The sequence below is a fragment of the Salminus brasiliensis genome, chromosome 11 (genome assembly GCF_030463535.1).
Source record: "Salminus brasiliensis chromosome 11, fSalBra1.hap2, whole genome shotgun sequence".
Taxonomy (NCBI): Eukaryota; Metazoa; Chordata; class Actinopteri; order Characiformes; family Bryconidae; genus Salminus; species Salminus brasiliensis.
This window is the reverse complement of record NC_132888.1, coordinates 33,808,069-33,826,441: the sequence shown is the minus strand read 5'-3', so window position 1 is coordinate 33,826,441 and position 18,373 is coordinate 33,808,069. Positions and strand designations below refer to the sequence as shown.

The 18,373-nt window shown below is 38.6% G+C and overlaps 1 protein-coding gene across 2 annotated transcripts in view; it reads right to left on the bottom strand.

The window, feature by feature from the left end:
* The window catches only part of prkd2 (protein kinase D2), a 42,601-nt gene extending 28,512 nt beyond the window's left edge, over positions 1-14,089 (bottom strand). For both annotated transcript variants that reach the window (XR_011980569.1, XM_072690702.1), the window contains exon 1: positions 13,151-14,089. Coding sequence is in view for 1 of the 2 variants with exons in the window: in XM_072690702.1 (XP_072546803.1) it covers positions 13,151-13,480 (330 nt within the window). In the remaining variant the exon portion in view is untranslated. The remainder of the gene's footprint in view (positions 1-13,150) is intronic.
* Between the last annotated feature and the right edge of the window lie 4,284 nt (positions 14,090-18,373).

Genomic DNA, 18,373 nt, shown 5'->3' with positions numbered 1-18,373 from the left:
ATTTCTCACTCAGTCTTTCTTGGGCGGGTGCACCCATTATGACTTTAATGAATTATAGAGGCCCTCCCCATTCTCTTTTTTTTAATTTCTTTTCTCTTTTGTTACATTCTCTACTCTCTACTCAACTTCAGTTTGCTAATACACTTACATGGAGACAAAATCTCTTACAACATACATGAAGTCTTTAATACTGAATAATACTGAGATAAACATTAGCAGACAACTTTGTGTGTTTGTGACATATATTATTATTAGATTAGATTTATAAGATTAGAGAAGTAATTAAAACATGTAACACAATGTCATGTTTATGTTAACTATGCATATATCTGCACTGCACCTTTTTTCACCAAATGTGTGCCAATAGGAATAAATGGTGTGCAAAGATGTGTAAACCCTTCTAAAATGATTAGTGTATAACATCAATTTACCCTGTCTGCCCCCCGGGTGCACACTGCTCACTGTGTGTGTTTGATGCACTAGTACTTGTGTGTTCACTGCATGGACAGGTTAAGGGCCGAGGCCAAATTCCATCTGTGTCCAACACGAATGGTGCTGTCTTGTTTTAAGTAATATTCTTACACAACTTTGATAGAGATCATTTTACAGTTTTGGACTTTTGAATGTTGTTAGTTTCTAAATAAAATACTAGCAAGATTAGTTTGTACTTGATTCTAGTTGGGTACAGATTTGCTTGAGTTTCTTTTCTTACCTTTACTTTTATTATTTTTTACTGGTTGTTTTTGCTCATTTTCTTTTTATTACTATCATTCTGTTTTTCTTTGACTTTAAGCCTTTTCTGTTATTTTATTTCCTTTTATTATTTACTTATTTTTTCTCTCGTTAATAGTTTTATTTGGTAGCCCTTTTTTATTTTGACTGTTTTATTGTTTCCTAGTTTAATTTTTATGTATAATTAATTAATTTAATTTGTGGTCCTATTTTTTGCTTTACTTTTTTACTTATAAATGTATACTTACTATTTTCAATCCCTTCTGTATACTGCTCAGCTGAACTGTAAATGAATAGTAAAACCCTCACCCTCAATATATTGAGTCTAAATTCTATTTAAAATAGATTGATTGAAAACAAAAGTAACATAACATAAAATTTAAAAGGTAAAGGTGCACGTATTTGTCACTGTACAGTGTACACTGCACAGCAAAATGTGTCCTCTGTGTTTAACCCATCTGTGGTAGTGAACACACACACACACACACACACACACACACACTAGTGAACTAGGAGCAGTGAGTACACACACACACCCAGAGCAGTGGGCAGCCAACTCCAGCGCCCCTCCAGCAGAGAGGGTAAAGGGCCTTGCTCAAGTGCCCAACAGTGGCAGCTTGCCAAGCCCGGGTATCGAACCCACAACCCTGTTATCGATAGCCCGACGCTCTAACCGCTGAGCCACCACTGCCCCTCTTTACTTTCTTGTACCTTTTTTAATGGTGCCAGGATGGCTTTCTCACACACACACACACACACACACACACACACACACACACACACACACACACACACCAGACTTCACCAGAACTTGCTTGAAACAAACTCCAGACCACTATACCCAGAATGACTTTGGACAACTCAAGTTTAAAAACAGCGATCACATTTGGCCAAAAGGTACTAGGTAAAGTAATCCCATTACAATTAAAAGGAAATAAGGAGTAGTGTGTAATAGATTACTTTATTTTGATTAACATTCCAGTGTGCAGCCCTTAGTGTGTAAAGAAAAACACAAGAGGTTTAAAACCTTCACTCAGCCTTTGGATGAGATGTTTAATGATGTGTCGCCATGACAACAATGCTGTAAGACGTCAGCAAGTTATGTTTAGTAGCACTAGACAACCACTTGGCTTGATGTGGAAATTTTCCCTTTTGTGTTTGTGCATGACGGAACAAATGCGCAATATACTATTTTTAGCAAGTGTAACATCACAGAGTTCAAGAGATGAGAGAGATGATAGGAATCCCAAAAAATTCTGGGCCCTAAAGTGAAGTCTCCAAAGACCAAACACTTACAGTTACAGGTGATCAAGGGGATGTGGTTTGCCTATATAACTTTTTCAAAAATTGATTTGACAATAAAACTCATGATAATGGGTTCCTAAAACCCATGATAATGGGGATCTAAAACCCAGGTCCTCCGAAGCATAGGCAATGCAAGGGTAAAATCTCTACCACTAGTAGTATGTCACTAGTTCCCAATCTACGTTTGGATTATTATCTGTCATACCAAAGGGTTATTAAGTATACCACTAAGTTACTAACCCACGGTGTTAAAAAGGTAAAGTGTAATCAAAAAGCAAGAACATGTACCCACATCAAAGCACTTTGAAGGTAAAATTTACTAGGAGAGACACAATGCAATTACCACACACCTCTGACTTTAGTCCAAATGTCAGCAAGTCTACAAAACAATAAAAATGTTTTTATAAGCTCATGTATATCTCTAGGTTAAAAGATTTATGACTTCCTTGTACCCACAACATCTCTAGAAATTAGAGCAAATGAAACATTTAAAGAGAATTAAATAGTTTTTTAATGTCCAACAATTTATTTATTTATTTTTTACCTTGGCCTCATTCAAAGATTCAAGAAAACTCATCTAGCAATTAATAGGAGGAAATCATTATGCTGGATTTTTCCCCTTTAGATCTGCCTTTAATTTCCGACCATGCAAGCAAAGCAAACATCTAGAATCTTATTCTAATCATGCTACACATGAACTCTACAAACTTTCTTGATATAGCAGCAGCATTTAGCAGTGTTAACTCTTGTTTAGTATGCTTCTTGTCGTTAAGTTGGACAGCACAGCATGGCTTTGTCCATAACGATACAGGGAACTGACAGGACTTTGCCATGTGCGTTTGAAGAACAGGCACTGAAATGTGTCTCACACACTGACTAGAGATCAAGTACATCTAGACAAGGACTGGGACAAGGTTTCCCAGGCACCTAATTCACGTGTTTGATGCCGCCACTAAAGTATTTTTATGTTCTAAATATTGTAAATTTTTAAAAGAAGAAATGGAATTCTCTGTGGAAGATTGCTTAAATCATTTTGATCCAATGAAGGAAATATTAAAGGCTAAACAAAAAAATAAAATATATTTGTAAACCTTAAACCTTTGTAAAAGTATGACCATCACATGCTTGTGCGAGTCTTAAATCACAATAGACAAAGAGGCCCCAGCTCCACAATCGACACCTTCAAATGAAACTAAAGTCTGCAGCTGACCATTTACAAAAGAAAACCCCTTCTGGAGGCAGTCTTTGTCAGATGAGACAAAGATTGAGTTGTTTGGTTACAATGACCAGAGGTATGTTTGGAGGACAAAAGGTGAGGCATTCAACCCCAAAAACACTGTACCAACTGTTGAGCATGGTGGTCCAACTGAAACTGGTTTACTTGCACAAAGTTGATGAAATAATGAAGGACTACCTCAAACAGTCGGCGAGATGGTTGAGATTTGGACACAACTGGGTGTTAGTCTCTTTTCTGACAGAGAAGATTAAACAATTAAAAGGTGCATTTCTGTACAGCTGAAACTACATTAACACATTGTGGCACCACCCCTTGTAAATTTACTGACCATTACTGACCAGTTTAGAGTTGTTTGCTTTTATTTTATTTATTTTTGTTGGCAAGCACATTTTGACGTGTGGTTTTGTTATGTTCTTGTCATCCAGTTTGATTCTCATAGTGCGGTAGTTATAGTGTGTGTGTGCTTGTTATAACTTGTTACTGCTGAAAACTCTTCTTGTGTTCACCACATCAAACATCTAAAATGTCCAAGCATAACCTGATTTAAATGTAACATTACAGCAGGAGAAACAAGTTTCATATTCTAGACTGCTTAATTGCTGAGATTTAATGATAAACATGAAATTATGGAGGACTAAAAACTTATTTTAAAAACATTTTTAAACAGTCCTGTAGTACTGAGCGGTGTACCAGTTCTCTCTGTATACTATCAGTGTTTCTTACAAACTGTAATACCAATAGGCCAAAACAAACTAAACAAAACAAAACAAAAAAACACTTAACACTGTGTAGCTAGCAACAGTACACAAAAGTGTAGTTAAGTCAGGGGTCAAAAGAGCAGGGATCAAAACCATAGGTCAACTAGATCGAACAATCAAAGCAAGAGAGAACAAAAATGAGAAACCGAAAAACAGGTACATGGCAGTAGAATCTGAGAAATAGCGCTTGGTATACAATAAACCAATAAACAATACAAGGTAAGGTGCATGTATTTGTCACTGTACTACGTACAGCGAAATGTGTCCTCTGCAAATGTGTCCTCTGCACATCTGTGGTAGTGAACACACACACACACACACACTAGGGGCAGTGAATACACACCCAGAGCGGTGGGCAGCCAACTCCAGCGCCCGGGGAGCAGAGAGGGTAAAGGGCCCAACAGTGGCAGCTTGCCAAGCCCAGGAATCAAACCCACAACCCTGTTATCGATAGCCCGGTGCTCTAACCCACACACCCACTAACCGCTGAGCCACCACTGCCCCTATAAACCACAATAATAAACCACAGCAATACTTTGCAAAGGAAGAAACTGACAGTCTTATTTAAGGATAAAGGATAAAGGATAAAGATAATTTAGAAAACAGAGAGATGTACACAGGTGATAGTAGTAGGGCTGGCACAATATCACAATATTGTACCTGTTAACACACTAGCAACAGCCACACCGCGGTGTTCATGTTTTTTACATTTTGTAAGATGGAGACAATGGTAGGTGCTCACAAAACCAAACGCATCTTCACCTGTTTAGACAATGCACTATGCAAAATCTGTGAGATGAAGCCTGCATGTTGGAAGTCAGCTATAGAGGAATCATGTCAATGAGTAGACAAAACCACACACTTAAAGAGATGCTGGTAGTGAAAGACCGAACAAGCTAATGAGACAGTACCACAAAAAAAAACAAACACAGAAAACGACCTCTGCCGTCATACCATAAAGAGCCAGAGCAGATGACTCACTTAAAGCACCATGAAATGCAGCTGGGCATATTGTTGGCCCACTCGGCAAACCACACAAAGCAAAGATGTTTTTCTTAGTGTGCAACGAGGACTAAACTTATTCATGTTGTTTGATTCGTGCAGTCATTTTTACTAGATTATGAAAGTTTATTGAAAAGGTGGCAATCCAAAATCAAACCAGTAAACAGGCGAGGTTCAAGACTGGAGCCATGACATAACAGAAGGGCTAAGGCAAAAACCAGGAAATGAGAAACAGGCAGAATAAAAGGGCAGGTATAAAAGGCAGACAAAATGAGGCAGAAGATTCTAAACATAAAAAGGTTGGTAAACAAAGCAAAACAGGGCAAACAAACACAGAAAGCAAAAAGACGGTGCAAAGAGTCATTGTGTGGGGAGAGCTTAAGTAGCGGAACTGATGAGCTTTAGGGGCACGTTTAAAAGGGCTCCGGAGATAGGACTTTGTCCTAATTGGCTGAAGTGGTCACGTGAGCAAGCTGAGGAGTCTGGGAAATTGAGTACATATACAATGGCTGACGGTAAAACTGCATTTGAACTGTAGTCTGGTGTGTCAAGTGAGACAGAAAGCGAACCTGGTGTGTGACACACCATAAAAGTTAAAACATTTACTTAAGGATTCACTAAAAACTGCATTATACAAATTAAACCACATGTAGTAAATCCAGTGTGGAAAAGTGGACATACACCATTTCGGGCTTAACAGTGACACAGGCCCCCCCAGGGCAGTGTTCTGAGCCCTCTGCTGGTTATACTACTTTTCCCCATGTTTATTTATCATATTTTTGCCCAATTAACTGCAAGTGTTACTGTGAAGTCAAACTGTAACAGTGCAGATCACACATATTGCATATCGTTCCAACCGCTCCACAAATTATACCATCACCACTACTCATACCATCACTTCTCTCCCTCTCTCCCTCTCCTGGAGAAGGACACTTACGCCAGAATTCTGTTCATTGTCTTCAGCTCAGCATTCAACACCTCATCGGGAAGCTAAGCTTGCTGGGCCTCAACACCTGTCTGCAACTGGACTTCCTGACTGGGAGGCCCCAGTTAGTCCGGGTTGAGAACAGTATCTCCAACACAATCACACTGAACACGGGGGCCCCCCAGGGCAGTGTTCTGAGTCCTCTGCTGGTCACCCTGCTGACTGTGCAGCAAAACACAGCTGAAACCACATCATAAAGTTTACCGATGACAAAAGTGCTGAGTCTCATCAGCAAAGGCAACAAATCAGCAGAGAGGAGTGGCTGGCAGATTGGTGTAAAGTCAACAACCTTCACCTGAATGTAGACAAGACCAAGGAAATTATTGTTGTTGACTTCAGAAGGGCACGACACAACCACTCTCCGCTCAACATCGACGGATCCTCTGTGGAGATTGTTAAGTTCCTTGGTGTCCACTTAGCAGAGAACCTGACCTGGACCCTGAACACCAGCTCTACAGCCAAGAAAGCCCAGCAGTGTCTCTACTTCCTCCAGAAGCTGTAAAAGGCCTGTCTCCCTCCACCCATCCTCACCATCTTCTACAGAGGCACCAAAGAGAGCATCCTGAGCAGCTGCAGCACTTTCTGGTTTGGGAACTGCACCGCCTCTGAACCGCAAGACCCTCCAGCGAATAGTTGCATACAGCTGAGAGGATCATCAGAGTCTCTCTCCCATCCATCATAGAGATTTACACCACCCGCTGCATCCACAAAGCATCCAGCATTGTGGAGGACCCCACCCACCCTTCACACAAACTGTTCTCCCTCCTGCCATCGGGAAGAGGGCATCACTGCATCCAGTCCAACACAACTAGACTCAACAGCTATTTCCCACAAGCAATCTGACTTCTCAACTCCAGAGACTAAATGGATGGACCACACACACACACCACACACACACACACAGTGAATCCCAGACCATGTGAAAGCATTGTACTACATACTACCTCACTACATCACTGGACTCATTTACGCGCATAAATTGCACATTGCATTTTGTACAGTTGCACAGACCTATTATTTATTTCAAAATAGCTGCTAGAGTACTGCACTAACCTGTGCTGCACTCTACTGTTTTTAACACGGTATGCACAGTTTATTGCACAACCCTACTACTGTCCCACTAGGTCTGTCTCAGTCTGTCTTATTTATTTACACTTTCTAGTCTGCACAGTGTTGTGTTGTTATGTCTGTCTGCATTGTGTTGTGGTGAACTGTCTGTATGCACTTGTACTGTGTTGCACCATGGTCCTGGAGGAACGTTGTTTTGTTTCACTGTGTACTCTTTATATAGTTGAAATGACAATAAAGCCTCTTGACTTGACACAGTTCACAGAAAGAGTCAATTGCAAAACTCACCAGAATTCCAATCTCACTCTGTTTTTAATAAAAAGATATTACATTTGAAAAGCATTCTGGTCCAATGACTAAATGCATAGTGCACACTAGAGCTGCAACAACTAATCAACTTCATTGACTAAAATTGATGACAAAAAGAGCCAATCAGCTTGTTGGTTACAAATAAAATCCCACTCTTCAACAAAAATAACAGACAACAATAAAATCAGCTTGCTGGTTGCTCCGCAAGAGTCGACGCTCCAGCCAGACCCTGTCAAAATCCAAAAGGTCACTAATGCAAACGAAGCAGTAACTCAAAATACTAATAAAATTACTAATGAACTAGTATATAAAACAAAAGCTAAAATTACTGTCTCGTATGGGTCTCCCTTTTTCTTTTATGCCGATTTGAATAATTAGGGAGAAACCTGATTTAGTTTTGTAATATTTTATTGCTGCTACTTTGCACATCCTTGGTTTAATATTGTGACAGGAAAACATTGGAGTTTCTCTATCTTTTATATTTGCCGAAAAGCTCATGAAAACACTGTATTTTTGAATAAGTCCTTCATCTTTATTGTCTTCATTGTTGGTTAGCAAATACATAAAACGAATCTATAAAACAAGCCACATTTAAAAGTTGAGAGCTTCATCAAATCTAATTGATAGTTGAGTAATTCGCAATTTGATTAATCCATTAATCTTTTCAATAATCAAAAAAATTTGAATATTAAAATATCATTTGGTGCAAACCCTATTATATATATATATATATATATATATATATATATATATATATATATATGCACACCTCAGTACCTGAAGAAAGAGTCAGCCAATTTGCATTGTCAGTTTCTAAGTAATAAGCATTGAGATACACTATGGGAATTTGAACGGATTAATGACAATGGATTCATGTTTGTCCAGTCATTTATGTTAATCTGTGCTTTTTTGTCACAATATAGTAATACTATAAGTTAAGTTGTTTTACCATATATATAAGTTTGCATACACTAGCAAGTTAGCTAAATCTAAAAGAAGTTAACATAACACCAGATTGAGTGGAATACAACTTACAATTGTGTGTGCTACCTTGTCCCAGAAACAAAGAACCTCATTCTATTCAAGGGAGTGGTAACATGAGAGGTGAGTGAGAAGAGAGGAGAGATGGTTGAGGAGGAAGGAAAATTAAGGGCACTGAAACGCATTCACTTACTACACTGAAATGGGCTTTTGTAACTAAGCCAGCTGAGGCAAGAGAACTGGTAAGCTGAGAAGAATGCCTTAGTTACCCCCAGGGCAACCAGTCTATTGATAACCTTTTTCTTTTTTTTAACAAAGAGGGCACAAAGTGAGAGACAGAGAGTGTAGGGGCAACAGAGCAAAAGGCTATCCCCTGAATTTCATTTACCCAAGCTAAACATAGGTCTCAGACTTCTCCATCCATTTCCTGTTACCATGCTTATACTACCAGAAAGACATATTTTGTCACACATTTTAGTATTTAAACATTTAAAACATTTTATTAATTACAAATATACATGGGGTCTAGACATTTCAATCCTTGGATCTTTAAGATAATCCAGCAAAAAAGAAATGTGTATGTGTCTATGTATATTGTTGCACAAAAAGGCAACTGCAACTTTTTTTACTGCCAGTGCAGAAGGTGACAATGTCTGCTTCTGATAAGCCAGGGAAGCCCCAGATTCCTGTAAGCTAGGGAATAGCCTAGTGCAATATTTTGTAGGACAAGCCTACCTTACTGTACTTACGACAGCGGGTTGCTCAACTGTTTAGATCTCTTGTCTTATGACGTATACCAGCAGCTTATGTAGCCTACCTTAAAATAGAACAGGTTACAGCAAAACATCCTCTGTTTATATTCATATCATAACTTCTTATATAAATGGTCTTCACACACTCTGGACTCCTGTTAATAGCCATTAGTGGCCATTCCTCTGAATAGTCAGCATTTATTCGAATAGTCAAATGAAGTAGCGATTTAACCAGGAACATGGTTCAGCCATGCAAAGTTGCTTTGTACACATGCAAATGAGACAGATATAGAGCATGGGTCACAAAAACACAGGCACCGTTAATGGTCCCTACCCTTTCCGCAATCAGACACTATACTCTCTACTGCAATCACAAGGTTTACAGTACTGTCCCTTAGGAAAACATTAATGTAGTCGCAGGTTTGTGATTATCTGTGTCTAACTGGTTCAGCACTACAGATAAAGTGCAAAATTGACCTCTTTTAATACAGTCAAATCCATAAATATTTAATCTGTGTGAGGGTCTTTATATTCTCTACACCACCTAAATGGATGTGTAATGAAGTGCCAAACAGGTGGTCAACAAAGAGTGGTACAAAATTCCAGCAGAGAGGTGTAAGAAACTTCAGAAATTTCAGTTTTTCTTGAAGGTGCCAATAATTGTGTCCAGTACATTTTTGGAGTTGTGGGTGCAATTATAGGATTTTAGTTTTCTTTTTTTGTGTTGTACCAAATTATCTTTTAAAAAGTTTGGCCATGGCTGCATCTCCTTAATTTGCCATTAAACAATTAAGGGAAATGGCCAGACCTGCTCTGTTTAGACAGGAATACATTTATGTGGGTTCCTGTGGGTATGTGGATACTTCTCCATTTCACCGGTGCTGTTTATTTACATCAGGATAGCCCATGTCTGTGTTTTTATCCCTTATTTGCTGAGAAATGTACATCCAAGGATATCCTACTATTTTTTGTAAACTGAAAAGGTGTGGTCTAATCATTTTGGTCCAAATACACAGATCTGGGAATTTACATATAGAGCACAGGGCTATTGATGACAGGGTTGTGGGTTCAATACCCGCTCTCTGTAAGCTGTCACTGTTGTGTCTTTGAGCAAGGCCCTTTACTCTCCCTGCTCCCTGGGCACCTGCCCATGTGTGCACAAGTGCTCACGGTCACTGTGTGTGAGATCACTAGCATGTGAGTGTTCACTGCACGAATAGGTTAAATGGAAAAGGCCAAATTCCATCTGTGTCTAAAACTGATGGTGAATGGGTTTTTTTGGATACACGTCTAACCGATATGGACTCTTACCATCATGTTAGAGTCTTCAAAACAAAACATACATATTCATTGTCAGAGGTTTTCAAAGGAACATCTAAACAATACATTTTGGAAACAAGTCATTTGGACTGAATAAGTTAAAGTAGTATGTTTTGGCTGCAATGATCAAAGATATGTTTGGAGACTAAGGAGTGCTATATTTTACACAAAAAAACACCTTTCCAAGTGTTTTCCAAGGGGTGTACCAATCATGCTCTGGTCTTGAACCCAGAGCGCGAACCCACAACCCTGTTATCAATAGCCCAGAGGTTCAAGCTTAAGGTTTTGCTTTGACCCCTGCAGTCCCCCAAACCTACTTAAGAGTAGGATATATATTTCTACTGAAATCCTGTCCTGTTGTCAAATTCAAAAGGAGTAAAAAATGTGATGCTGTAGACCTAATTCTTAATTAGACCCTCTTATGCTAACACAATAACAGTACATGCATGATAATCTTTGGATGCAACATACCAAAGATTGACATTTGTTTTATAATTATGCAAACAGGAAGATTAGAATACAGGGAGAATATTAATTGATCCAAGTAAAAATGTCAATTAGTCTGGGATAGGAAGGCTAATACCAGTAATCCTGTAAGTACAAAGGAAAGTACAAAGGCAGAAGCTGTTTTAATAAACAGAGACAGCACCATGATTCATTTGCTTTTGGGCCATAGAGAGCAAGAAGGAGAGAAAGAGTCCCCAACTCACAAATCTCCTAATCTAGACTGAAGTCCACTGTAGAAAGAATACAATGGCAGGCTTGTACTGATCATTAAATCCAAATCATGCTAGACTTCAGCCAAAGCACACATGAATAAGTTTATACCTTCGGCATTTCTGTGTTGGTTTAAGAAGACCTAAGATAACATGCACCATGGATACCATGACATTGAATATATGTTTGGACTACTTTATATGTAGAAGTCATTTTTATATTACTGGAACGAGGTTACACCGCGAGGATTCATTTACTTAGAAGGCTTAGAGCGCTTAAAGTCCAAACAGTCAGCCCTTAGGTCTACAAATTTTACAATAATTGGTGGAATTTAAATAAAGTTTGGAAAAAGTAAGTTAAAAAGCAAAATGAAATGTAATGATTAACCATTTTTTTAATTTTAATTGACAGTTATTACAAGACTTGCTGCTAAGGTTTTGCTAAGTGGTTGCTATAGTATCCTAGGTGGTTGCTTAGGTCTTACTAGGCAGTCGCTATGATATCCATTGTGGTTGCTAAGGCAGCTGGTATGGTATCTTAAATGGATGCTAAGATTTTGCTACACAGTTGCTCTGGTATACTGGGTGGTAGCTTAGGTGTTCCGACAAGGCGCTGCTGTATCCCAGGTGGTGTGTTGTGGACATTTGGCCAAAAAGTGGGGTAGTTTCAAAGCTTTATCCAAAAAGATGGTAGGTCCAAAAGCTCATCCAATACGTTTGGCTAATAGAGCTATGTCTACAAACATTTTGCCAAAAGTTGCAGTGTCAAAACATATGTCTCAAAGCCGTCCGAAAGCTCCTCAGTACCTGCAGACAGTACATGTCAGCAATGGAGAGAAAGGATGCCGCACCTGTCTGGAGGAGTGACATCAGTGTTGCTTGGTGTGTAGCGCAGCATGTGTGGTGTTTCGTTTGTGTGTGTTGTGGAGTGTGGTGTGTGTGCTTTGCTGTGCATGGTGTGGGTTGTTCAGTGTGTGTTGTGTGGAATGTAATGTGAAATGTGCAGTGTGTGTATGAAGTGTGGAGTGTGTGTATGAAGTGTGGAGTGTGTGATGGGGAGCGTACCTTGTGTATATGTGTGGTGGGCAGTGTGCAATGCGTGTAGTGTGGAATGTGGTGTGTGTGGTGTGGAGTGTGCTGTGTATGTGTGGGGTGTAATGCGTGTGTGTGTGTGGAGTGTGCTGTGTGTGATGTGGGGTGTAAAGTGTGTGTAGTGTGGAATGTGGTGCGTGTTGTGTAGTCTGCAGTAACTCTTGTATTGGTTCTATGCTTCTGTTACCTTTAAAATACTGTGCAAAAGTTTGGAAACTGAATGGGATCCTATGGGGAAAAATATTGTTTGACTGACCGCAGCTCAAACACTGACTGATCAAACACTGACTTCAAAAAGCACAAGCAGACTCCACAAGTATTGGTTCCAAAAACCCTGTCAAGTTTCATGGTTCTAGCACAAAAACAATAAATGAAAAAGCATTTTAATTTCTGAGCATTTAATAATTATAATAATAATAATAATAATAATAATAATAATAATAATAATAATAATAATGGTAATAAGCAGAAGGAAAAAAAAACAAAGAACAGTAAATTGGCTTTGACATTATTAAGTAGCATGTTGCCAAAAGCCTTAGTACACAGAAAGGTACATGTGTAACATTTTTGATGTTGGTACATCTGTTTAATTTCCAGTCTAATCTGTGGGATTTCAAATTTATATGATTATTTTTTAAACAACAGTAGATTTATTATTATTTAAGGGACAAAGTTATACACAAAACCGTCATAAAGTCCTATTAATGGGCTTAGATATCTGACAAATATACCTCTTGTAGATTATTTTAGTACAAAATTGACATAACATACATGAAACATTTGTCAAATATTTTAATTTTACCTAACATTGAGGATCTCTTTACATCAAGAATAAACTAAAATAAGGCTTATAATCAGTTCATCAAAACCAAAAAGTTTGGCTTGAAACTTACCTTTTGGTCCACAATGGAGCAGGCAACCTGTTTGACATAGGCCAGGTCCGCCGTCTGTGGCAGCAGTACCGACTCTCTGGTCAGTCCTATTTGGATGATGAAGGAAACACCAACTGGTGTGGGAGGCACAGCAGGCATACTGGAAGCACTACTGGGTCCCCGAGACAGCCCTGCCTCTACAGCAGAGAACCCCGGTATATGGGCAGCAGGCAGTGAAACTGAGGAGGCATGCTGTGTCAAAACGGACCCAGAAACCGAAGAACCACCTTGAGGGAAAAACACCTGGGATAGAGGTCCTGACGGTATTTCAGGGCTGCCATTGGCCATCATGGAGAGCAACAGCCAGTTAAGCAAAAAAGTATGAGTAGGGGATGAGAGGGAGCAAAATGTAAACGCTTACAGTTCACTGACTAACTGTTGCAGTCCTGCTCTGCTGCAGACTCCCTCTTGTAGAAGGGCAGGAAAAGGCTCCAGGAAGTGCTACTTCTCGCTTCTTCCGTTCTCTTCAATGTGCAAAATGATACAGGCCTTTCATTTTAGAGAGAACAGTGAGCACAATGGATATCGGACAGCCTCCTCTCCTTATCTCCTCCTTCTCTTCTTCCTCTTCTTTTTCTTCTTCTTCTTCTTCTTCTTCTTCTTCTTCTTCTTCTTTCTTCTTTCTTCTTTCTCCTCCTCCTCCTCCTCCTCCTTATTCTTCCTGTTCTCCTCTTCCAAAGCTGCTTTGAAGTGGAGAAAGTCCAAACTTAAACAGGAAACACACTACGGTAAGAAAGAAACAGTACAACAAAAAGATGAACAAGCTCGTCTGCACAATGTGTCTTCCTGATACATGAAATTCTGAAGGCCGAGTGTCTGAAGAAATTATGAAAAGCGAGTGGCTGGTTAGGCTTGCTTTGCGAGTCCAACAGTGTTTCGGTTTCTCGTCGAGTAGAGCTTAACAGTGTGCGCTATGCCAGAGTGACTTAAAGACACGCCCTATTCCCTTGTCTCCACCTTAAACGTTCTAAACCTGCCAAAGACGAAGAGGAAGTGTTGTGACGAACATGACTCTCAGCCAATCGGATGGAGAAGGAGTTGTAAAGAAACATTTGTTGTGCTCTCAGTCCTTGCTCCTCCCGCTCGCTGTAAACGCGTTTGTCTTTTTACCTTCTGTTTTTCACTCCCCCATCCTGGAACAGCCTACTACTTTTTACACCACTTCCCTTCTTTGTACTTGTTTTCCCCTTGTTACGTACTTTGCTTCTTTTCATGTTTTATTTGGAAGAGCCACTGTACGTGTTTTACACACGATAAATCATTTGAATTATGCATTCATGTGGCTGTGACCAATGCTATATAAAAAAGAAAAGTTCGTCTCCTAAATAAATGTAATAAGCTGTACCGTGGCAACAAAATCACAAATGAATGCACGTTTAACTATCTATATATAAATAATAATAATTTCTATGTATAAAGTAATCTACTTTATTCTTTTTTTTTTGTACGTGATCTTTGCTGTATGTAACTAATGGTGAAAAGGTTACATAGTATTAAGGCATTTCTGTTTAATAAAAAATAATACTTTCGAAAATTGTTAATGTTAGTAGCCTAGCTATTTAAGTAAGGGAATATAACTCTTGGGTGTACATAATGATTATTTGAAAAATAAAGCAGTGTGTATGAAAGTAATGAACATTTCTGAATAATGAATAATCTGAATAATCTGAGTAATAAACATTGTTCCAGCATAAGGTAAATGTTTCTTGGCAAAGCAGAGACAGACATTTAGTAATGGTTATTTACTTGCCCAATGTGTTTCTGGTTGCCTTAGCTAAGGCAAGAAAGGTTTCTTTAGATTTCAAGTTCTTTTTTTGACGCTTTCTAGATGATTTTGTTCTAGATTATTGCCTTGTTCTTCGAGAGCTTTTAGGTAGCTTTTAGGACAGGGATGGCCCAAATCAAGGTTGGCCATTTACTTTTACACTCACACTGGTTACTGATCATTGATCCTACTACTATATATAAGTTTACTCTTGATTGTCAGAGTGGTATCGCCATGGCTAAAGCCTGATGGATGTTTACTGGTAATGTTGTGCAAGTCTTTGGTGCATAAAAACAGAAAGCTGCTTCTTCGCTCAGGAATTTCTTAGAAAGATAGCATTAGATGCTCTTACAGCACAATTTAGAACATAATCTCTCAGGCACTCAGAAGTGTTTGAAGGTGCTGACTGAAAAAGCTGACTGAAAAGACTGAAGAACTTGAAACAGTTCAGTAGAGAGTAGAGTAGAATTTATTATACTATTTACAAAGTGATTCTACTGCACAGGTTTTAAGTAAATGGCATCCAAAACCCCCAAAACTGTCATACATACAATATAATATGATGCTTTTTGGTGTGTGGTTTTGTATTCCCTAGATTTTCTGTGCCTCTTTTCATCATACTTACTCACTGACTATAATAGAATTCACTGTCCAAATGCATTAGAATAACTCAGTACAAGGTGGGTACTCACATAAGCCAAAGGTAACTGCTGAAAAGGCTGGCTGTTCGCAGAGTGCTGTATCATGCATATGGGCTGGTGTCAGTGCTTCATACATCTCCAGAAAGAAGGCTATGAATGCAGAATTCCTAATATCAACCCTCTTCTCAACCAAAGACAATGTAAGAAGTGTCTTACCTGGGCTAATGAGAAAAAAAATGCACATTTCCTCAGTGGCCCAAAGTCCTTTAGATTAAAGTAAATTTTGCATTTCATATGAAAACCAAGGAGTCTGGAGGAGATGATCAGCCCACCTCTGTAATACAAGTAACCTTGTAAGTCAAACTAATATAATAAATCTTATGTATATTAAATAATGGAAAGCAAGAAAAGCTTTGTGCCTGTGACTGTTAAATATATTATAAACTGTTTTATTAAAAATAAAAAAGGATATTATGCAAAAACGTATGAGTAGGCGGCCTACAGTAGAGACAAGGGAAAATATAAAAAAGCATGTGCTAAAGAGCACATGGAGAAAACCAATGTAAACTGTCAGAAGGAAAATCAAGATAAACAGAGAAGAAGGGCACAAAGGGACAAAAGCATGACAATTACACTTTGTTTGGTTTCTAATTTACTATTCTAATAATAAACAAGAGACACAAAAGTTTTGTGCACCATATGATAGACTCTGAACTCATAACCATTTATGGACAAAGTATTGGGGGGGAATATAAAGACTTTGATTTCCAAGTACATAAAAAAGGTCTGAACTGATATTTGTTAGTTTGGTAATTAAACAGAGCTGATACAATCTAACACAGTCTAGCAAAAAATTAGTTAACAGAGTTATCTTGCAACATGAAGAGTACAAACAAAGCAGTTACAAATAACTAAAACATAGCTACTGACCTATGAGAACATTCCTTTGGCCTCTTCGTCAATCTTTGCCGGACCCTTCCCCAACACCACAATGCTGGTTTTATGGACTACTAAATTACCATTTTATAATAATCTTTCATTTTACTCATCATTAAAAAAATGGGATTATAGAGATTTTGGATGCCATTTACTTACAGGGGAATCAGTTCATAATTCATATGTACATAGTATGATACATGCTGAGCTGGGTGTTTTTATCCACTACAAGTAGTGAATTTTACTTTGAAACTAAGGGCTTTGTTTTTCAGGCTTTCATGTGCTGTGAGATTTACTGCTAAATCACTAGTAGGAAGCATGCACACAAATCTTACATGTGTCTAGTTTAACCATGTTTTGGCAAAAGGCGGCTTATCCACAGGGGTTTCTTCAAAGAAGATAAGTTTCAAAGTTTTACTCTGTCACAATTTTCTTACTCAGAAGGACAAAGCTGCTGCAACTAGGTTGAGAGATGGTAAGGAGGTTTCATATTAAAACAAACAAAATAAATGAATACCCAAAAAGGGTCAGGCTAGGTTAGGCTAAGATAGGACAGAGGTTTTCTATAATGCTCTGCTCTGACGCTGAGTTCTCAACAACAACAAAATCTTTCCTCAGTCTTGACTTTATATTAAACAACAGCCTACTTTTATGAACCCTATAAAGTCTTCTAGGGTGACATCAGCGACAAGATGTTTCTGTAGTGTCTGCTGTATTTGGGGCCAGATGTGCAGATTTCAGAGCACTAATCATTAAGGCTGCCTATAGAAGTGCTTAAATAACAAGGTCGCTAAAGTAATAAAGCTTGTTCAGGTAGTACATTTCATGCCACTGGCACAAAGTGCCTTCATGCTGTGTTTAGTTTTCACCAAATGTGTGTGCATTATGGCCACATCTCCACTTTGGTCTACTGTTTCAGAAGTCTTGTGGTTTGTGCAAATGCCACTTTGCAACAGCCATGTTCTTTTTAGAGAGAATTGGCTTTTTCTTGGCAACCCTTCCAAACAAGCTTTTTTCAAATTGTACTGCAATGGGCTTGAACTTTTAACATGCTAACTGAGGCCTGTAAAGTCTGCAAGGTAGCTCTAGGGTCTTTTGCATTTTCTGAGCATTGTACGGTTCAACCTTGAGGTGAATTTGCTGGGACGCCTACTTCTGGGAAGATAAGTAGTACCTGACTGCTCTTTGCCCTCTTAATTCCTATGAATAAGCTTTAAGAATGTAATTAATTTCACGCACTTATGAATTTTTTCTTGTTTTTGTTAAATAATGATGGGTGTAATTTCTTTTTCCCCCATGACTGTATTAGAAAAACCTGGATTTCCTTGAATGTTTTTCTGAAACCTTTACAGACTTCGTTGACGAGTCGCCAGTGTCTTTGATGTTTTGGCGACTGGTTGCTTTTCTGTATTTATTTATTTAGTGTGCTTGTAAAAACCTGGTTACAAGCCCTGATTGCAAACTTCATTATAAGTGATTTTACCATTCAAGAGGCCTGAGGACTCGAGAGGGCGGTGTCAATACTGTTAATTTGGTTAATTTGTTCTTTAAATAAGAAGGGGGGGGGGGGGGTCATTACTTTTGCACATCTTCTTTGCTGGATTACTTTGTTCCATAAATGCAAAATAATTTTTAAAGATTCTCTTGATCTAATCTTAAATTGTTTTAACACTGCATTTGTCAGTTTTAACCAAAAACAAACTACTAAATTATAACTAAATTATAAAAAGAATCAGTAAGAGGCTGACGTTTTTCCACAGCAGAATAAATATTTGTGTGCACTGTATAGACACATGTCTTGCATACTGAAAAATACAAAGAACAAAAGGCACACTTTCATCG